The 27,998-nt window shown below is 37.0% G+C and overlaps 1 protein-coding gene and 1 long non-coding RNA gene across 4 annotated transcripts; one reads left to right on the forward strand and one right to left on the reverse strand.

Annotated features, from left to right (window-relative positions):
* The first annotated feature begins 444 nt into the window (after window positions 1–444).
* LOC106085311 (coilin) lies at window positions 445–25,875 on the forward strand. Of its 3 annotated transcripts, none has more exons than XM_013249512.2 (7): window positions 445–595; window positions 666–859; window positions 923–960; window positions 1,023–1,705; window positions 2,014–3,017; window positions 3,080–3,185; window positions 25,529–25,875. In XM_013249512.2, the coding sequence occupies exons 2-7, from the start codon at window positions 680–682 to the stop codon at window positions 25,675–25,677; spliced, it is 2,160 nt and encodes a 719-aa protein (XP_013104966.2). In that variant the 5' UTR covers window positions 445–595; window positions 666–679; the 3' UTR covers window positions 25,678–25,875. The 3 variants fall into 3 exon arrangements, 2 of the variants coding, with proteins under 2 accessions (XP_013104966.2, XP_013104967.2); XM_013249513.2 differs by having other exon boundaries at window positions 2,017–3,017; XR_009398290.1 differs by lacking the exons at window positions 445–595; window positions 666–859; window positions 923–960; ... (1 more) ...; window positions 2,014–3,017; window positions 3,080–3,185 and adding an exon at window positions 5,137–10,409 and having other exon boundaries at window positions 25,529–25,614.
* Window positions 15,120–21,817, reverse strand: LOC131997588 (uncharacterized). Its single transcript, XR_009398291.1, has 3 exons — window positions 21,729–21,817; window positions 20,774–21,654; window positions 15,120–15,320 (listed from the first exon to the last, which is right to left on the reverse strand). It is a non-coding gene; the product is annotated as an uncharacterized LOC131997588 (long non-coding RNA).
* Window positions 25,876–27,998: the final 2,123 nt, after the last annotated feature.

A 27,998-nucleotide genomic window follows, 5' to 3' on the forward strand; every position in this document is an offset into this window, starting at 1 on the left:
CCAAACCTGGCTGGCTGTTAACAGCTGTTCAAGTGAGATAACGTTTTTAAATCCCTTTATAATGCTCTAAAAACGACTCGTTTTCCTTTAATAATTTGTGATGTGCCGTCTAAAAGGGTAATTAGGAGGCATATCATTATCGTACTCATCGTGAGTACGGGTTGATTACAACTTTTGCCAACAAGTACATCGATTTTTTGTTTATTTTCACCAATACAACTACAATGACAATACACAGATGTGCCATGTAAACTCTGCATTAAGAATGAAAGAAACCGTTTGATTTCCAATCGTTGTTCGTGGTTGCCATTTGTTGAAGGAATGAAAATTCATCATTAGTACACCCTGTATCAATATAAAATGAAGCGATTTCATAATCGACTATTCGATTTTTTTTCAACAAACAATCGACATTGATTTTCTCGCAGAAAGTCAAAACATCGACTTACTGGCAACACTGTTGCTGACCGGCATTTGTTTTTAATTTACGGGCCAACTGGTATTAATCTAGTATTTTATATCTGAAGCTCCTAAATCCCCGACAAAACGAATACCGTGATTTACGGATTCCCATTGGTTATATTTATATACAAACGTGAGTATTAGCGTCATAATGATTAAGGCAAACACTAAAAAGCCGGATCGCCATTGACAATTCATTATAGCTGTAGGAAGAATAATGAGTAAATTTGGCGTTAAAATCGATCTGTCGGCATTTTTTGAGGATGAGAGAAAAATGGTATTGGTCATGGTTGATGTGGAAATGTGGAAGACTGTCTCCGACTTGCAGAAAAGAGTGGAAACATTATTCGACATTGAAGCCAAGTTTCTTCATGACGGATGTTTTCTTCCACCAGAAGTAAGCATACATGTCAATTTCCAAAAAAAATGTAATGGTTCATCCAAAATGATCTATTTTTAGGAAACTATTGAGATACTGAAGTTTTGTAAAGACTTAAAGTGAGTAGAGTAGGGAACTTATTTCTTGGCAAATGATTACATTATACCTCCCGCATTTGCAGAGCTTTTGCCCCCAAGGAATCGAACAACCAAAGAAAGGCAAGAAAAAACAAAGCAAAACGCGAACACTACCCTGAAGATGGAGAAGCACAGGTGGCAGAGAGTTTTAAACATGTGGAAGTGGAGCCAAACGAAATGATAAAGAAAAAACGCAAATATCACTCACTAGGCTGTGACTTAACAAGCTCCACGCCAAATAATAGCTCTAAACGTATTAAGAATTCGTTTTCAGCAATCAATGCCACTATCAGGCACGATGGGAAGAAACAAGGAAATAAATCATCTGAAATTACAAGTACCAGCGGCGAGAATATGTTACCAATATTGCCAGTAGAGTCAGTAGATAAAACAACAAAAACCAAAAAAAATAAAAAGCCCAATGGTGAATACCCATATTTAGTCCTTCAGCATGAAGAGGAACAGGATCGGCAGTCAAATGCGGAGCACCACATTAATACCATCAAACCAGAGGATATTTTAAATAACAGCAGTAATTTGAAAACCATCAAACAGAAGAAAACTCACCCGGAACGTAAGACAAGAGATAACCGTGAAACTTCTAATAATACTACTGAGAGTTGCGATAATAACACAGCCCACCAAAAATTAGATTCTCATAATGGTAATACAATGAACAACTCAAAACGTAATCACAAATATTCCAAAAAGCCAGATGAAAATTCAAGTAAGTTTGTTTTGAAGTCTATGCAATAGGCTTTCCATCCCTATTTCCATTTGATGATTCTGAAATTTTAAATGTAGATAAGTCCCCGATTTAGTTAAGTGCGATAAACATGTACAAAATTGTCCAATTGAGTCTGATTGGGGAAATTTTAAAGACTGATATTAATTTATGTAAAACTATGTAGGCTCCTCCTTGAAACTATTACATGATATCCTAATTTTGTAATTTGAATAATTCATTAACTATTTACTTTTTATTAATTCATTGCGGGCGATAACTAATTAGAAATGTGACTTTTTTCAATCCAGTAGAATTATCTATACCACCACCACGTCTAAGCGGTTTGCCGTCGTCAACATTTATCAATGATTCAAGGAATTTACAAAAGGAAAAGAGAGCATCGAATAATCCCTTTAGAAAAAACTGTTCGCATTTAAAACATATTCACTTCAATGAAACGGGCGAAATCTCAACTACTATAACAAATGGTAACGCCGACATAACAACAAAAGAGGAATGTCCAAAGTCAACGGTAATTGTTAAGTATCATTGCCAATTAGAAAATACAGACCCCAAAAAACCTAGAATATTCGAAATTAGCCAGACAGCGGTAAAAGAAAAGAGAGATGCGAATCAAATCAAGTCCTTAATAGAAATCAAAGAAAATATTTTAATAAATCCACTTCAGCCTTTGAAATCTGCAGAATTAGTTTTAACCCCTACCGGAGACAATGACAACGAAGCAGAAAGTATGACAGCAGTGTCAAGTAACAACGATGAAACTGTGGAAATTCCCTCGGCTGACGGTAATATTGTACAAGACGATGAGGAAACGGAAAAAAATGCTTTAGACAGCAGCAACATAAGTGAAAAATCTGTGAATGCTTTGCAAGCCAACGAGAGCAAAACGGCAAATAACACTACTGTTGCCGACAAAAGTTTGGCTGCTACTCAAATCGAAGATCTAGACGCCTCCAACAATCATGCATCTAACAATACAAGTGTTGAGATGAAGGACGATATGGAATCGAGTATTCAATCGGTAGATTGTGTGGATCTCAGTATTGATATAGATGAAGACAATGAAACTAGTAATAGAAATCAAACCACCACCTCTATTCAAGATATTTCAATATCGGATACATCAGACGTCGAGGAAGTCATTGATTTAAATGAAACGGATGATCACAACAATACATCCACTCCTAATATCTCCAGAAGACTTAGCAATTCGGTCAAAGTTAGTAAAATCATTGGAATGTGCAAAGATACCACAGATATGCCTATTTTAGGCGACATTATGATATTCAAGGTAAGTCCATTGAATAAATATTGATTGATTGTAATCAATCATCATTCTTTTATTATTTCAAGGTTCCTTTTACCAATCGGCAAGGTAATCCAGATTGTACCAAATTTATGGCCGCGAAAGTAGAGCGTATTCAACAGCGAACAAAATCATTAAAGCTGCTTATATTGGGTAAGATATGCAACATTATACAACTTTACATAACTGTTTTAAAATAAGAGAAAGAGTCTAGTTAAAGTCACCATAAGAAAATTATTAGAATGGTCATACAAAACTATTGTCTAAAGTTTAGTTGGTTAGGCTTTTTACTGAATTTTAGCCATTCGTTTATGCGACTTAACTCGCATGAAGCTTGTGTTTTAGATCTATCCTATAAAAATCAAAGTAGTTAAAGCGCCCACGTTCAAAAAACCCATCAAGCGAATTTGTAGCCTAAGGTGGGCCATTTGTATGGCCCGAAAACACACACACCGGTCGATTGCTAAAATCGTATTCTACGAGAAATTCTAAGAAATCAAGGGTCTAAAATCAAAATCAAGCTTTCAGGTTTTGAACGGCAATAAAATAAAATTTTCGATTCTGTCTTTAAAAACCGAAAATCGATTTTGAGTTTAGATTTCAACAACTTTAAAAATATATATACATTTAAAGACGCTCCTATTTGTAAGGGATATCTTCGTCTTTAACTAAGAAACTTGGACAACGGTGTCATAAAGTCAATTTACTAACTTTCAACGAACTTCAAGATTTTTGCCTTTAATAATAAGATGCAAAATAAAGGGTATATAAGATGGGCAGCGGATGTGTTTTCGCACACAAATTCCTATGCCCGAGGGCAGACGCAAACGTTCAGTGTAAACAACTTCGTGTGGCTTCGACCGACTGACTCTTTTTCAAAGCTATTTCATTTCGTTGATGTTTGATGATACTCATAGCTGTATTACAATTATCGACTGGCATTCAACCGCCAAAGACGTTTGGCACGTCCCAATTCTCACAATCATGTAACAACACATAAAATAAGCACCTAAAAAACAATTTTGTTGTTGTCGTAGCAGTGTGTTGTACACTAAGGCGGCAGCCCTTGTCAATGAATGATCTCAACGAATCAATCCAGTACGTACAACCGGCTACCGTGAGATTGAACAAATTTTTATTTCTTTTTTGCTGTTTTTTTCTTCTTTCAATAAAAAAATCTGCTCTCAATAAAGTTAAGAAAACATATACAAACAAATACAAATATTGTCCATGAACATTCCACTAAGGAACAGGGGCAAACTCTCACATTGTGAATTAAGTGCTGGCCGATTCAAATTTTAGCTCAATGATAATGGGACCTCTTGTTTTATGCCGAGTCCGAACGGCATAAATATTGTCAGCATTTGGTGAAAATGTTTTAAGGTATTCTCGCCGGAAGGTAGCTAACCTATGCACCAATGTGTCTCTCTACCAGAGCAAAGAAATAAAGTCGACATCAGTAGATATGTTGTAATCACTTACCGATGCCGAACATGCTCAGCCTGCCCATGTTCGAGGAAAATGTTTAAAGATCAAAAAATTTCAAATTCTCTCAAACTTATGCTCGGTCCCGTACAAATTACATGATAAGTTGAGGTTCGTTCAAGGAACTTTAGACGCACCCGGTCTTAAACATGTTTCGGAAGATGAAAGTGCTAGGTAAGTTTAGGTTAGGTTGAAAAGAGAGTGAGAATATAAATCCGCCCGATGCCACTATGGACATACACCTAAGCCAGTAATCGGCTTATTGAGAGCTCTTAATACTTAAAAGTAAACTCGAAATAGAAAATTTAAGTTATGGATTCGGTGCTACTTATAAAATCCTTAATTGTTTTCCATATCACGCCCCTAAGTTGGTTTATGTCTGGTATTGTGTCCCCCCACCGAAATGTCGGTGTCTGCTAGCCGTGGAAGTCGGGCAATGACATAGGAAATGCTCCAACGTCTCATCATCTTCCCCGTATGCCCTACATATGCTATCAATTGCTGCACCTATTTTGTTTAAGTGAGCTAGTAGTCCTATGTATGATACCGAGAGCTATACTGACCCCCTCCTTACATGCTTTCGGTAATAGCCTCGTCTTTTCACGATAACTAAGTGTTGGAAAGTACGAAGTAGTCACAACCATTATTTGTATTGCAACACTGTGTTCTCTATTCCCTTTTGTGTATATTAGTTTTTACTATTCCTTTTTGATATTTCATTCTTTATTGTATTCGCTATTACATTGTACTCATATTCAAATTTACCAGTCAGTCTGGAATAAACTACAAATGAATTAACAACAGGTTATGGGCCCAGGCTCCGTTTTCAAGAAGACGCGTAAAGAATTAAATCGATTTTTAATTGCGAAGAGTACGGTTATGAAAAATAAATATGTCGGGCAACGTAATACGGATTGAGCCTTTAAATTCCCAGAATTACGATACATGGAAATTGCAAATTCGTGCAATTCTTATAAAAAATGACTTGTGGGCATATGTCAGTGGCGCATCACAATGCCCGTTAGCTGAAGCTGCCGAAATCGAGAAATGGAAGATCGCCGACCAGAAAGCTAGCGCGGATATTTTGTTATCAATGGCACCATCGGAATTGGGGCTCATATCCGAGTGTAAAACATCTAGGGATATATGGCTGAAATTGGAGTCCACATTCCAGTCGAAGGGGCCTGCCAGGAAGGCAACGTTACTAAAGCGTGTTGCTTTGGCACGTATGAAGGAGGGTGAGAGTGCTCGCGATCATATGAACGAATTCTTCGACGCAGTGACCAAACTCAAAGAAATCAATGTAACCATCGGAGATGATTTACTGGCCATTTTGCTTCTGTACAGCTTGCCAGACTCGTTCGAGACATTTCGATGTGCATTGGAGACAAGGGATGCACTGCCAACGCCCGATGTGTTGAGAGTGAAAATACTCGAAGAGGACCAATCACGTAAAGCAAAAACAGAACGAGATGAGCAAAATGCAATGTATGTAAGGCCAAAGAAAAACAACGTCAACGGAAAATTTGAAAGAGTGGCGAGAGAGGATAAAGTCGAAAATGCAAAGGCACAAAAGCAAAGGCAAAAACAGGGTTGTTTCAAATGTGGAAGATTTGGGCATTATGCCAGAAACTGCAGATCAAACGCAAACCATGCTGAGGAGAGCGAGGGCAGAAAAGAGAAGTCGCTGTTTAATTGTGTTGATGTGACATTAAATTGTTTTGACATCTCTAGCGAATGGTGTTTGGATAGCGGCTGCACCTCTCATATGAGCGCATACAAAGAAGGGTTTGTTAAAATGAAAAGCATAAGGAAAAGCTTATGTTTGGCAAACGGTGAGATGAGCGAAATATCTGGTATTGGTGACGTCAAAATAAAAGTTGCTAACAAAGGGCAAATGCAACCTTTTATAATAAGAGACGTAATGTATGTTAAAGATTTACGCACCAATTTGCTGTCCATCTCAAAACTGACGAATAAGGGATACCAGGTGCACTTCCATAGGGATGAAGCCTTTATAATGGACGGTAAAAATGAAGTTTGCAGAGCAACTCGTAAAGGTAATCTTTACTTTATAAACTCGATTGACTCTGTTAATTCAGCTGAAGAGAAAATAGGTGAGATCGACCTGTGGCACCAGAAATTAGGCCATCTTAATGAACATGATTTGAAATTGCTTGCCGATACTAAGGGCGCACATGGGATTGAAATCAAGAAAGGCCAACGATTGTCAACATGTGCGGTGTGCTTGAGTGAGAAACAGACACGAAATAGTTTCAGCAGTCGAGGTGATAATCGTACCAGTGAATTATTGGAAGTGGTTCATAGTGATGTCTGTGGCCCCATGAGAGTTAATTCACATTCGAACGCAAGGTACTTTGTCACTTTCATCGACGACTATTCTCGATACTGTGAAGTCCATTTCTTGAAGCAGAAATCTGACGTGCTGGGTGCTTTTAAGAAATTTAAGAGTTCATCGGAACTATTAACTGGCAAAAAGATTAAATTTCTCCAATCGGATAACGGCACCGAATATCTAAATAAAGAATTCGATGATTACCTGGAAAAGGCCGGCATTAGACGAAGGTTGACGGCACCTCATACGCCGCAACAAAATGGCGTGTCGGAGAGGAAAAACCGGACGTTGCTAGAGATGGCTAGGTGCATGATGAAACAGGCAGGAGTACCTCCGGTATTTTGGGCGGAGGCCGTAAACACCGCTAATTATTTAAGAAATCGATGTCCCACTAGATCATTGAATGGAAAATTACCAATAAAAATTTGGACAGGTAAGACTCCATCGATTAAACACTTGAGAACTTTTGGCACCCGGGCATACGTTTTGATCAAGGATAAGACGAATGGGAAATTGGATTCGCGTTCTGATGAATGTATTTTGGTGGGTTACTCTGAAGAGGCGAAAGCATATCGTTTGTGGTCGCCAAAGAAACGTCATGTAATTATTAGCCGTGACGTCAAGTTTACAGAAGACTTTTATGGAGAAGCGTTTGAGCCAATAATCAGAGAAGACTTGGAGCCACAATACGAGTATGAAATGCCAATAGGAGAACAGGAGTACCCGGAACAGCGAGAACGACAGTCCCAGACATCATCTCAAAACGCGAATGATACATTTCAGACCCAGAACACAAATGCTGACGCCATAGAGGATAGTGAAGAGGACATGGATGATTTCGAGGGGTTTGAAGATTGCGAATTCATTAATGCCGTTTTTAACGACGAACCTACTACCTGTGGCGAGGCGATGAATTCCCCAGATGGTCTCAAATGGCGACTGGCAATTGAAGACGAATTTTTAGCACAGATATTAAATGGTACTTGGGAAATTACCGAACAACCAGATGACAAGAAGGTGATTGCCAATAGATTCGTTTTTCGCACTAAAATGGACGATAAGAAGAAAGCTCGTCTAGTCGCAAAAGGGTGCTCCCAACGGCCAGGGGAGGATTTTTCGGACACCTACTCACCCGTCGTTCGATCGTCGACCATTCGACTAATGTCTGCTGTAGCTGTCGAAAATGACCTGGAAATCCATCAGATGGATTTTGTGACAGCATACCTGAATGGAGATCTTAAGGAAAGAGTCTTCATGCATGTACCTGATTATTTGGAGGAAGTCTTGCACAAATTGTCACGAGGAGAAACGGTTGGAACAAGCAAGGAGAAGAATCAGAAAGCCGTTGAAATTGCGGAAGCGTGGCTCAGGAATTTGAAGAAATATAAAAATCCAGTATGCAGACTCGTCAAGGCAATATATGGTCTACGACAATCAGGCCTACTGTGGTACCAGAAACTGAGTCACAGATTACAACAACTTGGATTAATACCATCGAAACAGGACCCTTGCTTATTCATAAACAGGAAAGGTGAGAAGATCACGCTAGTCACTGTTTACGTTGATGATTTATTAATAGCCACGGACGATAAGGAACAGCTATGCCACATAAAGAAGTCTTTGGCAGAATCCTTTGAGATGAAGGACCTTGGGAGGGTCAGCAGATGTTTGGGCATAGAATTTGACCAGGATTTGGAGAATGGTCAAATGTCATTAAAGCAGAAGGAATATACCGAATCCGTTCTTGCACGTTTCAACATGCAAAATTGCAAACCGGTTGTGACACCTTTAGAACAACAATGTAAATTGGATAAGCCTTTAGAACCTGATGCGACAATAATGCGAAAACATCCCTACCAAAGCTTGATCGGTGCCCTTATGTATTTAGCAGTCAGCACTCGGCCTGATATAGCGTACGCCGTAAATTTCTTAAGCCAGTTTAATTCGAATTACAATACTGAACATTGGAAGGCCGCCAAGAGGGTATTACGCTATCTTAAAGGGACGATCGATCATGGACTAAAGTATACCAAAAGCAACATTCAATTGTATGCGGTTGTGGACGCTGATTGGGGTTCCAATCTCTCCGATAGACGCTCCTACTCAGGATTTGCCTTCATAATGTCTTCCGGAGCAATCAGTTGGGAAGCTCGAAAACAGAGGACCGTGGCTTTATCGAGCACAGAAGCAGAGCTCCTTGCTATTACAGAGGCTTCAAAGGAGGCCTTGTATCTTCGACGAATCTTTGAGGAAATCAGACTGCCGAAAAACTGCATTACGATCTTCAACGACAGTCAGAGTGCCCAGAAATTGATACAAAGCGTCGGATACCACTCTCGTACCAAGCATATCGACGTCCGACATCAGTTTTTGCAACAGTACCGAAATTCTGGTTATATTAAATTGGAGTACAAGAGGACCGAAGATATGACAGCTGACGTACTCACGAAGGGCCTTGGTTCCAGTAAGCATCAACAACATATTCGAGAACTGGGCGTGGCCGAGATTCTATAGAGGACGTCCTACTTCGAGGGGAGGTGTTGGAAAGTACGAAGTAGTCACAACCATTATTTGTATTGCAACACTGTGTTCTCTATTCCCTTTTGTGTATATTAGTTTTTACTATTCCTTTTTGATATTTCATTCTTTATTGTATTCGCTATTACATTGTACTCATATTCAAATTTACCAGTCAGTCTGGAATAAACTACAAATGAATTAACAACACTAAGTTTATTGACGGCAGTCCTCCGAGAAGCCGTTTATCTTTTAACACTCGCGATCTTACCGTCTTGGTTGTTATTGACCTGATGACCAGTTTCCTGTCCTCAAAGATGTTCAAAGATTCGACGTCCTCGCATTAACACCACTGTAAAGGAAATGAAAGAACAAGGTGCGACCAAAATATATAAATAATCTCTTCTAGCGAAGACGCTAAATCTTGCAGCCGGTTGTACGTACCGGATTGGCCCGATAAAGTTCTTCATCGGCAAAGGCTGCCGCCTCAGTAAATAACACACTGCTACAACAACAACAACACCAAATCTAGTATGCCTATAGGCACTTTGGCCTCAACATGCTATTTTATAGACTTTTAAGGACAGTAGTAGTGGTTCAAGTAAAATACTATACACCAAATGAAATCTTATGCAGTGCAAAAAAGTCAACGTTTGGGACACAAAAATAAGAGATGCAAAGATGTTTCCACGTACCAAGAGTTTCTGTCAGAAAAAATGCACGAAAACATTGCGCACAAACTGCATTGGCCCACATAGTTCCTCTGTTGGAAGCGGAAGAGTACTGCAGCATGGCAAAAGCTACGTTTTTACAGAAAACACCACAACAAAATCAACTCCAACCCTAAATAAACTGACATTTTTCCCAATCTCCCATCCCCCAGCAACAAAACAATATCCACGAATCCCAATACAAAAAACAAATTCAACTTCCAACAAGACAACGAAAAATTTATAAACGAAAAACAAAATTTGGATCGTGAGATGACAAGGCTATTACTGAAAGGAAGTAGGAAGGAGGTCAGTATATCTTTCGGTATTATGACGGGACACATAGGACTAGGAGCTAACTTATGTATAATTGTTGCAGCATGTGTAGGGCATGTGGGGAAAATGGTGAGACGTTGCACAGTGGGAGAAAAAAAAACTAATAAAAAATATGCTGTGTGAGAACGGGTAGAGATATTTCTTTGAAATTTAGAATGGTTAGAGCTGAGGTGTAAGCGAGTTCGTGTGCAAAAAAAAAATTAAATGTTGAATATCTCCAAAACCAGTGAAGAGATATTGTATACCTGAAGCGCACTTTTTTTGGGATTTTTGAGCAATGTTGTAAATTTTGTTACAAATCCAAATCATATATAAAAATTAAAATCGAACCACAATGCCTACGTACATTGCAAAAGTGCAACAAAAAAAATTTTAAGTTGAATATGTCCAAAACCAGTGGAGATATTGTATACCTCATGCGCACTTTAGGGGGTTTTTGAGCACTACCCATTTTTTGAAAAATTTTGATTTTGAAAATCGGACCACAAATGAAGATTTGGCATCCCCAACAATTTTCGGAGTACCGCGGTGACCAACTTTAGGGCCCTGCCAATAGGCGCCCGGACCACCTAGGGCCTTGAATTTTGGACACGAACTCGCTAACAATTCAGCTCTTACCATTCCAAAGAGATATCTCTACCCGATCCCACACAGCATATTTTTTATTAGTTTTTTTTTCGGCACTCTCCCTCTGTGCGTTGGAGCATTTCCTATGTCATTGTCTGACTCTCGCGGCTAGCAGGCTCCGGTACTTAGTTGGGGACACAATGCCAGACATAGACCAACTTAGGGGCGTGATATAGAAAACAATTAAGGATTTTGTAAGTAGCAGGGAATTCCTAATTTCTTTTTCGAGTTTACTTTTTAGAATTTAGACCGCACAACAAACCGATTTCTGGCCATAGATGTTTGTCAATAGTGGCATGGGGCGGATTAATATCACCACCAGTGATGTCGTTTTTGGTAGGTTCCTACCAAAATTGGTAGGATTTTCTTATTTTTGGTAGGTTGTTATGCAGACCTTAAATTTTGGTAGGTTTTTCCCACTTATCAGTGCCAAGCAAATTATTGAAAAAATCCTTAAGGATAACTCAAGATTGTTTCACTTTCTTTCGTTTCAGTGTATGCTGAATGAAACCATTTTTTTAAATCAGTACCACTTTGACCTCGAGCTTGAAGTTACAAACAAAATCATCTGATATAATTATTTTAAGCCTTTAATGACGCAGACTTTATTTCTCACGTACTCGGCTTGGACGACGGGGTCTAATACTTATAAAGGAGTCCCACTGTTTCAAATTTCAGAAAAAAATTAATAAATTCTGATATTGACTAAAACTGGTGCAAGAGTCAAGGGATCTGGACCAAATTTCGTAAACGCCGGGTAAAAATTCGGCTTTCGTCCGATTGCCTTCAATCGGAAGATCAGGCTGTATGGCAGCCACATGCAATTATGGACAGATCTTGCTCATATTTGGATGCTGAGAGGTACAATGCAACTTACTGAAAGGGCGGAAACGGGTAGTAAATCTGGAAACAGCTTTATCGAACATTGTGCTTCATGGAAATCGGGGCAAAATACAATTTTTATTAATTCAAGAATTATTATCGGGAAATCGGTATAATGGGTGCTATATCCATATTAAGGTCATCTATAAGTATGCAAATTTGCCCATTAACATTCCATTAAGGAACAGGGACACACGTCTCATAATCAAGTTTAAGCTCAATGATAAGGCGCCTCCCTTTCACAGCCAAGTTCGGATGGCGTACAGCAGTGCGACTCCTCTTTGCGGAGAAGTGTGATGACCACTTTAAATAATAAAACTTCTTTTGTTTTTATTTATTTGGCGGCTGTTGTGGTGTCGTTCTTTGTCTTCTTCTTTTTAAATTTTCTATTTTGTTTGCCATTCACAATAATGATTTTATGTGGCACAACCTTTATAAGAGCGTAGGACGTACAACAGGAATTGCCACCTGTGCAACGAATGCAGGGTTGTATAGTCGTAACGACGTAAGAACGTTACCGGCATAGGACTTAAGGACATGCTTTTGACAAGTTTTAGTAGAAAAGTGCTTTTTCCAAATCTCGAGACTGACCTGTCAACATCGTGTTTTAAGCGTCATTGAGTTCTAGTTGTGGTTATTTTCTGTGTCAGTGCTTTTTATTGAGGACGTTTCCTTATATTATAAGACAGCCCCAAGAAAAGGGTAAGAAAAATCAGTTTGTTTTAATTATTTGGCTATTTCTGTATAGATAGAATTAGTTAGTAGATTTATAAAAGTGAATATTAGAAAAGAAAAAAAAGAAAAAGTTTTGAACAAATTAATTGCGAAATTTTAGGAAGACGTGGTTTTTATGGGAAAGGAACGTTAGATGGACATATTAAGTAAATGATAAAGCGTTTTTATACATATGTCCTTCATTTACAATTGGAGCATATTAAATATGTGGCAATGAAATATGACCAATAGTAAAACGTTCAGTGTGAACATAAGGCACCATGAAGCGTTTAGTCTAAAGAGAAGAATATCACGTGCTTAAACTTATTTTAATATTCACTATTGTAAATAGAAAGAGAATTAATAGTTTTCGGTAATGTGAGATGCGTATTTATTTGTGGCATTTTTACTAGGGACCCACCGTGCAACAGAGCCATCTGTGGTTGTACATACATAGCAGTTGAGGTTAGCCACACGTGGTGGATTTACCACAGGAAGAAGAAGACCTCAGGGTTGGGTTGCAAGTACTACTGCAGGTGCCACACAACATCCCTGCTTTTGTATTGCTGTGGCGGTCGGCCGAATATAGGCCTTTTTGAAATTTGGAAAAAAAAAAAAAACCATATTAAGTATGGGTTTGATTGTGTAAGTCCGGAACCACATGTATCAACTAACATAACCCCCAAATTGTCCCCTAGCCACACATATATACACTACTAAAACCTATGTATATAAAAAAAATACGCAAACCTTAACCTAACTTACTACTAAACTAAAAGTTGAATAAAAAAACTAATATCACAGCTATAAATTGCACTACATACAAGATTTGGAAGAGAAAATATCACAGAAATAATAATACATACAGATGTATGACAAAATTGTAAAACTACTGGATTTATTAGTTTTTTTTTTTAAAAAAAAAACCATAACGATTATTTAAAAAAAAGGAACACAAGCAAACTAATCTATTTACATAATAATTAAATATTAAAATATACTTGATTGCTTAACATTTAATAACAGGTATTAAATAAATACATATTTATAAGAAACCGCCATTTTCTTATTTAAAAAAAGTGTTAAAATTTTCCTCATAAAGTTCAATTTTTGTTAAGCATGCAAAATATTCATTTGTATTAACAAAATTGTCAATAATTATTAATATTTTACTAATTTTCTAAAGTGAATAAATAATTAAAAATTTGTACTATAAACTTATAAAATCTTTATTGTTAATGGCGAAACTGTTATTAAAAATCAATATTTTAGACAATAAAAAAAAAAGGAAACAAATATAAATATCAAGCGAAATAACTAGAAATTTAATCTAAAAAAATGTTTTTGTTAATATATAAAAACATTTAAAATTAAAATATATTATTTTTTTTTTATGATTATGTTAGTTTTAGGACACCAAAGAAACATGAAATGTTATATATAAAGGCCTTGTTTAATATTTTTTTTTAATCATTCATTCATAGAACATTGTTAAATATTTCCTAAAAAAAACAAAAAAAACCCTAATTGTTTATAATTTTTCTTAATAATTTAGTCCATCAATTAAACTTTAAATAAATATGTGAATATTGCTATATAAAATTAATTAACAATGTGTTAGTTTGTCAAAAAGGCTGAAAAGTAACGGTCATGTGAGGAATGGATGAATTAATTTTGGGGTATTTTCAAATATTTTTTTTTTTGGCACCGAAAATACCATGGATGACAATAGGTCAAATGGGGTGGGATGCCAGGGAGAGAAATAACACCTAAACTCTCCCATGATAAGATGTAAACCATCAGATTCAAACAAATGGACCACAAGCTATTATCACTAATCATATTTTTTCCAGTGTATTTGAGCATTTGTTTTAAAGTTTATTTTTAAAAACCCGGTACAAATTTAAATGTACAGCCGTTAGCGGAAAAGAACCTCCCCATCCGGCGAGCTAAGCCGCAGCCAACATCCAAGTACCGGATCCGCTTAACAAAGGCTATGATTTGAGGTAAAAACCTAAGTCAAAGTCTCTGTGCACAAAGAGGTTGTTACATTTTGGCGCCCAACGTGGGGCTGCCTTTATTACTAGTGCATATTGGCTACCCAACACCATCCACTTAATTGAAATTTTGTTAAGATAAATAGCCCAAACTTATGAGAAAGATTCTTTTTCTATATAGCGGTGTCCCGGAAGGCAAAATATTGCCATGCCTGTGTTGCAACGACTGTTAGAATAGATCCAATCATTAAGTCACCAACTGAATCAAATCAATCTATTATAGAGGCAGGAATCATGTATTCTGATGCTATATAGCAAGATATTACATTTGTTGTTGTTTTTTAATGGCATGATGCGATTTAGAAGGTATTCCACACAAAGTAATTTTTTTCAGCGTACTGATTTTTGACAATTTGCTTTTATGTCCAAGAATTCTATACAAACATCTTTGTTTAAATCTGAATAGATTTCTTTGTTTTTTATTGAAAAAAAAATTAAATGAAATTTATTATTTTACATCTTAAATTTCAGCCTAAAGTATTTTTTTTAAATTTAATTTGAAATTGTTAAACTAAAAGTAATTCTTAAAGCTATACACCATTCTCCACCATCACTTGATCCGTTACAAGATTTCAGCCATCATACCTATGTATATTGTCCTTATCTGAAAAAGAAAAGAGAAATATAATTAATCTTAATTGTTAAAATTTTTGTTTTTGTTAGTGTTGTTTTTGTAGTATACATGTAGATATAACACTTATCAACTAAACCCTTATAACAAAATATATTGCCTAAAAGACACTAAAACATTCCCTTACCAAAAAAAAAAAAAAAAAAAAAAAGAAAAAAAAAAAACTAATATATTTGAATTAAAATATTTTTATTACTACATATAAAGAGCCTATTTCCAAATACTATTACCATTTCAATAAACCATAAATTTGTTTTGGTAAATTTACACTGCCATACGAAACGATACTGTTTATTCCCTTTTCTTAGGAATTTCTCGCATTACGTTTGCGTTTTTTTTTTGTTGCTGCATAGGGCACAAAGGAAAGGGGAAGCAGGACATTCTTAGATATTTTTTGAATTATAGAATGACTGAAAGAACAGGTTCTAGATCCTCAGCTCGCATTGCTAACAGAGATTTACGGAATCAGAATTTGAATACAATTCCAGACACGAGCGTTAGTCTAGATCCTATGAACAATACCCCAAACAGGAACCCAGGTAGATTTGACCCAAATCGGACAGTTATCGAGACAAATCGAAATTCGAATACAACTTTTCAGGCACATACACAGTTAGGACCTCATACCTCATCTTCTTTGAGTTCATTAGAGTCTATTACCACACCAGAATACAGTAGTCTAACAGCACGGGAGATCCGAAGAGAATTCTCCAGAATGTCACAACAAAATCGGATGCCTACTCTACCTGAGAATGCCAATCCCTCTGGTGAAACCAATACCGACAGTCTAAGCGTACGAGATTATGTAGACGCATCTATTGGAGCTGCGCAGGCTAGTATAATGCGTTCTATAGAACAAAACCTGGCAGTTATGATACCAAGAGCGATTAGAAATTCGTTAGATGAACGAGGGGATATTCCTATACAGAGTAGCCGAAATAACGATCATGAATCTACTCGCCATGAGCAACAACAGCAGAATTTCTCTTATCGACAGCAGAATTTCCATCCAAATAACACAAATTATTTGCCAAATCGAGCAATGGACGACAACAGCTACAGGCCAAATGACCAATATGGAAATGTACCTCATCCCAACAACTACAGTCACACACAACATTTTACAATGGGTTATAAACCAATCACACCAATGCAACTGCAAAAGTGGGGGCTTCGGTTTGATGGCTCATCAAAATCTGTGAGTGTGGAAGATTTTGTGTTTAGGGCAGAATCTCTAAGAATTGATTATAATTGTCCATGGGACATATTTGTAAAAGATTTTCACCATTTGCTGAGTGGAAGAGCTCACGATTGGTTATGGGAATTCAGGCAACACAACCCCTTTTGCCAATGGGAACAACTTAAATATCATTTCATAAAAAAATTCAGAAACTTCGAAAGTGACTTCGAAATTCAAAGAAAAATTATGGAGAGAAGACAAATGCTATCAGAGTCAGCTGATATTTTTATTTCGGAGATAATTAAGTTGAGAAACCAAATGCGTTTTCCCATACAGGAATACGAAATGATTCGTATCATAAAGGACAATCTAAAGGACGGACTTATTCAGCTCATATACCCAAAGAATATTGAGTCATTAGATGAGCTGATAGAAGAATGTAAAAGAGCCGAAAGGACAATGGCAAAACGCTTATCTTTTCGTCAACCACAACAACACCAAAATTATAGAAGAGTAAATGAAATGCAAGCTGAATTTTTACCTAATGAAGAGACATATGAAGTAGAGGCCATGACGCACAATTCCAAACAACTAGTATGTTGGAATTGCAAGCAACCTGGACATTCGTTTATTGACTGCCCAATTGAACAAAGGGCAATATTTTGCTTCAAATGTGGGTTCGACGGCGTTACCTCACCAAAGTGTCCTCGATGCGCGGGAAACCAGGCAAAGAACATGCTGCGAACTGGGCCCACATGTTCGAGCGGAGAAACAGCTCAGTAGAAGCAGACTCAAATCTAAATTATCCAGATGAACAATCCAAAAATATACAAAGTCATTGTACAACCACAGGTAGTACAATCGACAACCAAACTGATAGTGACAATTTGACACCAATATTGGCCTGGAGAACACCTGGTGGAGTCAAAACGAAACAACCTACCTGGTCGCACAACCATGAAAGAAAACTCAAAGCCATAATACCTTATAATGAACGTTTGGAGCGATATGAAAGAATCCGATCGGAAATATTTAAAGATTTTATACCTGTCACAAGCAAAAGGATTTTAAAGGCAAGGAAAACATATGAACGAAGGAAGAAAGAACGGCGTGGAATTGCTTCTGCCTGCCTAAACATCGAAGACGACATACGTCCATATATGAATGTGAAACTCAATGGGCACGAATTCAAGGGTTTAATGGACAGTGGTGCTTCAATTAGTTGTTTAGGAAGTTCATGCTTAGAGAATGTAAGAAAGCTAGGTTCAAGTTTAATCGATTTTAAGTCAAGAGTGAAGATAGCAGATGGCAAAGAACAGACTATTATTGGCAAGGTAAGACTGACAGTTGAATGCGGTAATAAGAAACGCGATATGTTGTTTTACTTAGTCCCGGGTTTGAAACAGGAACTTATATTAGGTTTTGACTTTTGGAATGAATTAGGAATACGAATTTGCTTTGACCACATGATTAATGAGATTGATTCACGTCTTATTGAGGCTCAGCCAATACATGAACTATCGCATTTGCAGGAGATTGTGTTAGAGGATGTAAAGCAGTCTTTTAGATGCTATTCTAAATTTGGGCTAGGCAAGACGCACGTCGAGCGTCATATAATCGATATAGGAGATGCAGCCCCTAGAAAAATGAGATATTTCCCAGTGAGCCCTGCTGTTCAAAGACTTATGTACGACGAACTTGATAGGATGTTAGAGTTAGATGTAATTGAAATAGCGGAAAATGCAGAGTGGAATAATCGTGTTACTCTTGTAATTAAACCAGGTAAAAACCGTCTTTGCTTGGATGCTAGAGAGTTAAACAAGGTTACTCGCAAGGACGCGTATCCGCTGCCTAACATCGACGGATTGTTATCGAGGTTGGGCGACACTCATTTCATTTCGGCAATAGATCTGAAGGATGCGTTTTGGCAGATTCCTCTGGAGGAATCGAGCCGTCCGTTGACAGCATTCACAGTACAAGGCCGTCCACATTACCAGTTTAAAGTAATGCCTTTTGGATTGTGTAATGCTGCTCAACGAATGTGCCGCCTGATGGACAAAGTGATTCCTTCAGAGTTGAGAGACCGAGTTTTCGTATACCTAGATGATTTACTTGTTGTGTCACCCAATTTTGAAACACATATGCAGATGCTCAAGACAGTTGGACAAAAGTTAACGGCAGCAGGACTCACAATAAATATGGGAAAATCTAAATTTTGCCATAAGGAATTGCGATATTTAGGGTATATTGTTGGAGGCGGAAAACTAAAGACAGATGCTAGTAAGGTTGAGGCTATTGCTAATATTAAACCACCTAGATGCGCAAAGGAAGTCAGAAAATTTTTAGGGACAGTAGGTTGGTATCGTAGATTTATCTATGAGTACTCTACACTAACAGCTCCACTGACCGATACACTTAAGAAATCGCCCAAATTTACTATGACTCCTGAAGCTTTAACTGCATTCGAGCAATTAAAATTACGCCTGATCTCCAGTCCTGTTTTAACCAGCCCTAACTTTGATAAACCCTTTTTCATACAATGCGATGCATCGAATGTAGGCGTAGGTGCCGTACTTTTTCAAAAAGACGATGATAATGGAGAACACCCAATAGAGTACTTTTCAAAAAAATTGAATTCAGCACAACGAAACTACTCTACCACCGAAAAGGAATGCCTTGCAGTTTTGTTAGCGATTGAACGTTTCAGGCAATATGTTGAGCTCATGGAGTTTACTGTCATAACTGACCACTCCAGTTTACAGTGGCTCATGAGGCAACATGACCTGAATGGCCGTTTAGCACGCTGGAGTTTAAAACTCCAAGGATTTAAATTTACTATCGAGCATAGAAAAGGCACTAAAAATGTGGTACCTGACATGCTGTCGAGACTTGATATGGAGGAAATCGAATTTGTGCGAACAGGCCTAATTGATTTCAATTCGAAAGAATTTGAAAGCGAGCAATATTTGAAACTAATAGACACAATTGAGCAAAACAATAATCGGCTACCTGATCTGAAAGTATCAGAAGGTGTTGTGTATAAGCGTGTAAAATTTAATAAAGAAGAAATCCAAACAGAAGAGGATTGCTGGCGAATCTGGTTACCTGAGAATCTAACCGATGAAGTGATTCGAAAGTCACACAACGAAAACACATCGCATGGTGGAATAGCAAAAACCCTTTATGACATACGACAATTTTTTTATTGGCCATCAATGGTAACTCAAATAAAAACCTTCGTAAGCATGTGCGATACTTGCAAGGAAATCAAACACCCCAGGCAAACCTTAAGACCACAAATGGGAAAAGAAACTACCACAACAAGACCATTCCAGAAAATCTATGTAGATTTTCTAGGACCTTATCCACGTACCTGTTCTGGAAAAGCTTTTATATTTATAGTATTGGACCACAAGACAAAATTTGTGATATTAAAAGCAATGCCTAAGGCCACAGTTAAATCGGTAAATAAATTTCTCATAGAAGAAATTTTTCATAAATTTGGTGTCCCCGAAATAATCCATTCAGACAATGGAAAACAATTTGTGTCTGATGCCTTTCAAAAAATGCTTAAGATATTTGGAATACGGCATATGAGGACAGCAATACACTCGCCACAATCCAATGCTAGTGAAAGGGTAAACCAAACCATACTTAGCAGTATAAGAAGCTATCTACAAACTGATCAAAAACGATGGGATGAAAATCTATCTCGTATTGAATGCTCACTGAGAACGACAGTTCACGCATCAACAGGCGTGACACCCTATTTTGCACTCACAGGCTATAACATGATCACACATGCGGATGCCTATGAAATCTTAAGAAAATTAGGAGCACTTTCTGATGGTGATACACAGATTTTACCTAAAGCAGCACAAATGCAATTGCTCACAAAAAAAATAAAAGAAAAATTACACGAGGCTTATGTGCGAAATGAAAAGACGTACAACAAGAGATCGAAAAATGTACAATACAAACCTGGACAAGAAGTCTTTAGAAAAAATTTTGTCCAAAGCAATTTCTCAAAAGGCATTAATGCAAAGCTATGCAAACAGTGGCTCAAATGTCGAATAAGAAGACCTATTGGAAACTGCCAGTATGAAATTGAGAATCTAAATGGAAAACTAATCGGAATAATTCACGCTCAACATTTGAAACAATAGATAGACACAAACATACCCAACGCCTAACTTAAATCTACACGGTACTAGATCTTATAGCTATGAGTATTAGTTACTCTTACCAATGGCGCTGGCCACTATTATGTTGCATTTATATTATAGATGTCAGATCATAGCAGCTTATTTGATGACTTTTGTATTGATGTTTTTCCATTATTGACCTGGAATTTAGAAAGGAAAGAAATAGATTAGAAAATGTATGAGAAAAGAATTACCTGTAAAGAGAAGAAACGAATTAGAAGATTGTAATAATTGAATTTGAAATGTGTACTTATCTTCGCCATTCAGAGGTCCACGCATGTAGAAAGAGTTCCTTTTGATATTTGATTGTGTGGTTACTTCGGACGGACAGACATAGGTTTGCTTTTTTTTGTTGTGCATTGCAGCTGGTTATCGCCCATACAACATATTTTATACCTGCCATACACATCTTCATATAAGGCACTACGAAATAGGCTGATAGACAGGAAATAGACATCAGTCGCATACGATAGGGCACAAACGGATTGCTGGCATTTGACTATTTGTGGACTTTCCAATGTCCATTTGCATTTGATGTTTGTGATTACAGGCATCATATAAGGCATTTACTGCAGGACATGTCGCATTTTCATTCTTATATCCAGTTTGCATACAAGGTTTAACGTCTACAGACTTTTGTTGTATACACACTTCATTACCAACAGGCGGTATACGGACATCCATTTGTTTTTGTCGTTATTTGTGCACATATATTATTGCCGACAAGGGATTTACGGCATAAGGACATCAACGAAATCGACAACAGGCAATGTACAGGCATGGATACATTGACAACGAACACTAACATTTTGGCAATGGGCTTTTACGATTTCCGTTCACATTTGATTTCTTGACCATTCGATAAGCTTCTTGCAGATGCATGTGTTTGAGATATTTCCAGATTTAAATTGGCCAAATTTTTCTGTAGAAGACAGGCGGATAGAAATTCATTTTAGAAATGTGCACAATAGCTGTTTTCATTTGAAAGTTTCTTACCATTTGTTTGTGTACAGTAGGATGTTGCGTTGGCATTTTCTTTTGATTCCTTGGGCATTTGCATTGGTTGCAACAATGACAAATGAAGGCCAAGACAAGACAAGACTTTCCCAACAATTTTTACTTCGCAGGCTACGTAAAAATAGCAGGCTTTGTGATGACCACTTTAAATAATAAAACTTCTTTTGTTTTTATTTATTTGGCGGCTGTTGTGGTGTCGTTCTTTGTCTTCTTCTTTTTAAATTTTCTATTTTGTTTGCCATTCACAATAATGATTTTATGTGGCACAACCTTTATAAGAGCGTAGGACGTACAACAGGAATTGCCACCTGTGCAACGAATGCAGGGTTGTATAGTCGTAACGACGTAAGAACGTTACCGGCATAGGACTTAAGGACATGCTTTTGACAAGTTTTAGTAGAAAAGTGCTTTTTCCAAATCTCGAGACTGACCTGTCAACATCGTGTTTTAAGCGTCATTGAGTTCTAGTTGTGGTTATTTTCTGTGTCAGTGCTTTTTATTGAGGACGTTTCCTTATATTATAAGACAGCCCCAAGAAAAGGGTAAGAAAAATCAGTTTGTTTTAATTATTTGGCTATTTCTGTATAGATAGAATTAGTTAGTAGATTTATAAAAGTGAATATTAGAAAAGAAAAAAAAGAAAAAGTTTTGAACAAATTAATTGCGAAATTTTAGGAAGACGTGGTTTTTATGGGAAAGGAACGTTAGATGGACATATTAAGTAAATGATAAAGCGTTTTTATACATATGTCCTTCATTTACAATTGGAGCATATTAAATATGTGGCAATGAAATATGACCAATAGTAAAACGTTCAGTGTGAACATAAGGCACCATGAAGCGTTTAGTCTAAAGAGAAGAATATCACGTGCTTAAACTTATTTTAATATTCACTATTGTAAATAGAAAGAGAATTAATAGTTTTCGGTAATGTGAGATGCGTATTTATTTGTGGCATTTTTACTAGGGACCCACCGTGCAACAGAGCCATCTGTGGTTGTACATACATAGCAGTTGAGGTTAGCCACACGTGGTGGATTTACCACAGGAAGAAGAAGACCTCAGGGTTGGGTTGCAAGTACTACTGCAGGTGCCACACAACATCCCTGCTTTTGTATTGCTGTGGCGGTCGGCCGAATATAGGCCTTTTTGAAATTTGGAAAAAAAAAAAAAACCATATTAAGTATGGGTTTGATTGTGTAAGTCCGGAACCACATGTATCAACTAACATAACCCCCAAATTGTCCCCTAGCCACACATATATACACTACTAAAACCTATGTATATAAAAAAAATACGCAAACCTTAACCTAACTTACTACTAAACTAAAAGTTGAATAAAAAAACTAATATCACAGCTATAAATTGCACTACATACAAGATTTGGAAGAGAAAATATCACAGAAATAATAATACATACAGATGTATGACAAAATTGTAAAACTACTGGATTTATTAGTTTTTTTTTTTAAAAAAAAAACCATAACGATTATTTAAAAAAAAGGAACACAAGCAAACTAATCTATTTACATAATAATTAAATATTAAAATATACTTGATTGCTTAACATTTAATAACAGGTATTAAATAAATACATATTTATAAGAAACCGCCATTTTCTTATTTAAAAAAAGTGTTAAAATTTTCCTCATAAAGTTCAATTTTTGTTAAGCATGCAAAATATTCATTTGTATTAACAAAATTGTCAATAATTATTAATATTTTACTAATTTTCTAAAGTGAATAAATAATTAAAAATTTGTACTATAAACTTATAAAATCTTTATTGTTAATGGCGAAACTGTTATTAAAAATCAATATTTTAGACAATAAAAAAAAAAGGAAACAAATATAAATATCAAGCGAAATAACTAGAAATTTAATCTAAAAAAATGTTTTTGTTAATATATAAAAACATTTAAAATTAAAATATATTATTTTTTTTTTATGATTATGTTAGTTTTAGGACACCAAAGAAACATGAAATGTTATATATAAAGGCCTTGTTTAATATTTTTTTTTAATCATTCATTCATAGAACATTGTTAAATATTTCCTAAAAAAAACAAAAAAAACCCTAATTGTTTATAATTTTTCTTAATAATTTAGTCCATCAATTAAACTTTAAATAAATATGTGAATATTGCTATATAAAATTAATTAACAATGTGTTAGTTTGTCAAAAAGGCTGAAAAGTAACGGTCATGTGAGGAATGGATGAATTAATTTTGGGGTATTTTCAAATATTTTTTTTTTTGGCACCGAAAATACCATGGATGACAATAGGTCAAATGGGGTGGGATGCCAGGGAGAGAAATAACACCTAAACTCTCCCATGATAAGATGTAAACCATCAGATTCAAACAAATGGACCACAAGCTATTATCACTAATCATATTTTTTCCAGTGTATTTGAGCATTTGTTTTAAAGTTTATTTTTAAAAACCCGGTACAAATTTAAATGTACAGCCGTTAGCGGAAAAGAACCTCCCCATCCGGCGAGCTAAGCCGCAGCCAACATCCAAGTACCGGATCCGCTTAACAAAGGCTATGATTTGAGGTAAAAACCTAAGTCAAAGTCTCTGTGCACAAAGAGGTTGTTACAGAAGTTTTTACACGGCTGCCATTCCAAATGGTACGGTACCTCACATATGTCGCCAGCATTAGGAGGAGGTAACCACTGCTGAAAATTTTTCCAATGTTCTCGTCAGAATTCGAACCCTGGCGTTCAGCATCATAGATGGACATGTTAACCTCTGCGCTACGGTGGCCTCCGTCTTTCCACCTCCTTCTTTAACTATGGCCGATATTTTTATAGGCTGTAGAGTGATTTCAAAAGACAGACGGAGGAACATGGCTAGATCCTCTATGAATATTAAGACGATTTGGTCGCAGGTTGCTTTTTTGGCATGTAGAACATTTGGTAGATTTTGGTCGCGTTGGGTAGGATTTTTCTTAAATTTTGATAACAAATAATTTTCTTGAGTGGCAACACTGATCAGCCCCCTCTTTTCAACCTAACCTATCCTAAGCTATGGCATTTTTCATTGATCCCATATGTTTATGTTATAAAAAGTTTCATTTGGATGATATTAAAAATTTTTTCATAAATGTTATGAGAAAATAAAGAATAATTTTCTTTCTTTTCACGAGGGTAGTAAGTCGGCACTGAAGGCTCTGGCGTTGCGCCATGTAAGATAGATCTTGGTTAGAAGTTGCAAGGAGTTTCTTGGAAACGCGAGGAAGGTTGTCAGTCTCTGCTGGGTCCCGGGCCATTATGACGGCCAGGAATGGCCCTGTTCTCAAGCCAGGGAAATCTTTAGACAAGGGAAAGTCATATATTGGGTTGCCCAAAAAGTAATTGCGGATTTTTTAAAAGAAAATAAATGCATTTTTAATAAAACTTAGAATGAACTTTAATCAAATATACTTTTTTACACTTTTTTTCTAAAGCAAGCTAAAAGTAAAAGCTGATAACTGACAGAAGAAAGAATGCAATTACAGAGTCACAAGCTGTGAAAAAAATTGTCAACGCCGACTATATGAAAAATCCGCAATTACTTTTTGGGCAACCCAATTGGTCCATCACTTTCCTATGACAATAAAAATATGTCCATTTTTTCGTTATTACCATTTTTATTTGGCCATGTAATATCGTGCATCCAATAATAAGACCAAATTATAATTACAATTGTATAGAATTTCATAAAATTGTGTATCAATTGCTACAAGTCTTCTATTTAACTTTTCAAAATATATTCTAAATACTTCAATTTCAGATGGCCATTCGGAGTTGTTTTATATTTCTGAAAAATACTTCGACAGATATATGGAGAATTCACAATGCGAACAAAAATACTTGCAGATTAAGCTGAGTGAAATGATACAGCCAAGAATATTACCAAAAAATAAAATGCCTTTGTTGTAGAGTTACTTTTCCATCATACGAGGGCAGTTTCGATCTATGTCTTTTAACAATTACCGAATGAAGCAAATTGAAGAATGAAAAGTTTTGTTTAATTATCAACTTTGATTATATGCAAATAATAAAAATTACATAACTTTTTTTGGTTTCTAAGCTATTTTAAAACTCACGCTTTTATACATTCATGAATATGTCTTTTTCTTATTTTTTGTATCACATTTGTTTGAAACTTTACTTTCGTTTTTTTTTTGTTGTGAAATATTTTGTATTTATTTTATAGTATATATGTATAAATATTAAAGCTTATAATAATAATTCGTGTAATGTCCCATTTGACATCACAGAATCTAAGTTTTATCTAAGATGATGTTTTTTGTAGCTAAGATCGCTGTAAGTATACGCATTGATTTATTATGATATTCTTACTCTGCAATAGTCTCCAGATCTAACTCCAAGAATCTGGCCGCTTAAATTAGAGCAGTCCATTGCATCAGTAACTTGGCGAACATTTACAGCTGCGGTCAAAAAATGAGCAGCGCATGTTAATAAAATATTTTAATTGAAAAAATACAATTTTCTGTTTCTATTTCTCTGTAGTTGGCACATTCCGTCTTGTCTCCTTTCTTGTGTACGGGACATAGTATGCTGAGGTTTCAATCATTGGGTATACGTTCTTCTAGCCAGATTGCGCAGATAAGCTGATGCATACGCCTTATTAGCGCGTCGGCTCCGGTCTTAAATAGTTCAGCGGGTAACCCGTCGGCTCCTAATGCCTTGTTCTTTAGTTGGGTCACTGCTATTTGGACCTCATTCTGACTTGAAGATAAACATTCTATACCATCATAAACATGCATCAACTACCTTTTTCCTCCTTTTATCGTCTTTTTCTCTCCGGGTAACTGTGGTTGCTTGTCGTTTGCCCTTCAACGTAACCTATGGTCCCAGGCGATACAGAACCGCATCTATTCAGAGCCTAAGGAGAGCTAAGCCGTCAAAAGCTGTTGCCCCTGACGAAATACAAATATTTATGCTTAAGCACATGAATGTTGTTTCGGCCCGCTTAATCTAGAGGCTCTATGAGCGGTGGATACCTATCCACAAGATGATGATTTGGATGGCCCCTGCGATAACAGCCCAGAATGTGTTGCTAAGCAGTATGTAGTCCCATCCGTCCGAAGACATAGCACAGATGGGATCTTTGTCCCCTGATGGAGGTTGTTGATGTGAGAATCGAGGAGACACAGCCTTCCCTGTTGTTGTATCCACAATTTCATGTGAATACAAGAAGCTCCTGTATTTGAGCAATCTCGTTCCGGTCTAAAAGACCGATCACCGCGGGAACAAGGTGGCCATTGGTTATTTAAAGGCGATAATAACTCGCCTTCTCATATCGAGCATCATAGGCACTCAGTATTTGTGCAAGAGCCAGTGCTGCCTGGCCTCTCACTGAGACTCTCCGCTCGATACCGCTGATTGTCCGCGACTGCCGTTGCAGCTACTCCATATGGAGCAATCCACTATCCGCAACCTGTGGACGCGCCCGGTAGCTCGCAGCTAAGCTTCTCGTGATAGCAGTGAACACCAGACCGATCGGACCTCAATGTTCCAGCCTGTGTGCTGCTCACAGCTAACCCGTGCCGGGCGGTCTTCCCTGTGGTTCTTAGAAGCTCCTTGCATCTTCCAACCAGTCCCGATATCCACACGACGATAGAGCCTTCAGCATCGCCTGACTGTCCACATATAAAGGCGTTGGTTCGATTGGGCAGCCGCTCCCGCATTTAAATCGTCTCCAGTGCCTGTCCAGAAGACTATATAATCTTCTGATTCTAAGCAATTCAATGAAGACTCCTGTCCCTATTCAATTTAGACCCAAACGTACATACAAAAAGTGTCGGTGATATTGGGGTATCCGCAGCTCAATTATTCCCTTACGTGGAACCAGGTAGGGCTCCCCTGGGTTGGGCTGATTCCAACATCAATTTCCGCAATGTCTACAATTATCACATATAACGGGATGGTCCGATTGGGCAGCCGCTCCCGTATTGAAATCGTCTCAAGTGCCTTCGTGGCAGCAAAGACCTCCTCATGAAAGACGTTATACCAGTCCAGAAGACTATATAATCTCCTGATTCCAAGCAACTCAATGAAGACTCCTGTCCTGGTGTCCCTATTTAATTTAGTCCCAACCGTACATACATAAGGTTTCGGGGATATCGGGGTACCCGCAGCTCAATTATCCCCTTACGTGGAACAAAGTAGGACTGCTCCTCCTAAGCTTCTGCACTATCTACAATAATAACCCTCTGACTTGAAGGACCCAGTAG

This window comes from Stomoxys calcitrans, chromosome 5 (assembly GCF_963082655.1).
Source record: "Stomoxys calcitrans chromosome 5, idStoCalc2.1, whole genome shotgun sequence".
Taxonomy (NCBI): Eukaryota; Metazoa; Arthropoda; class Insecta; order Diptera; family Muscidae; genus Stomoxys; species Stomoxys calcitrans.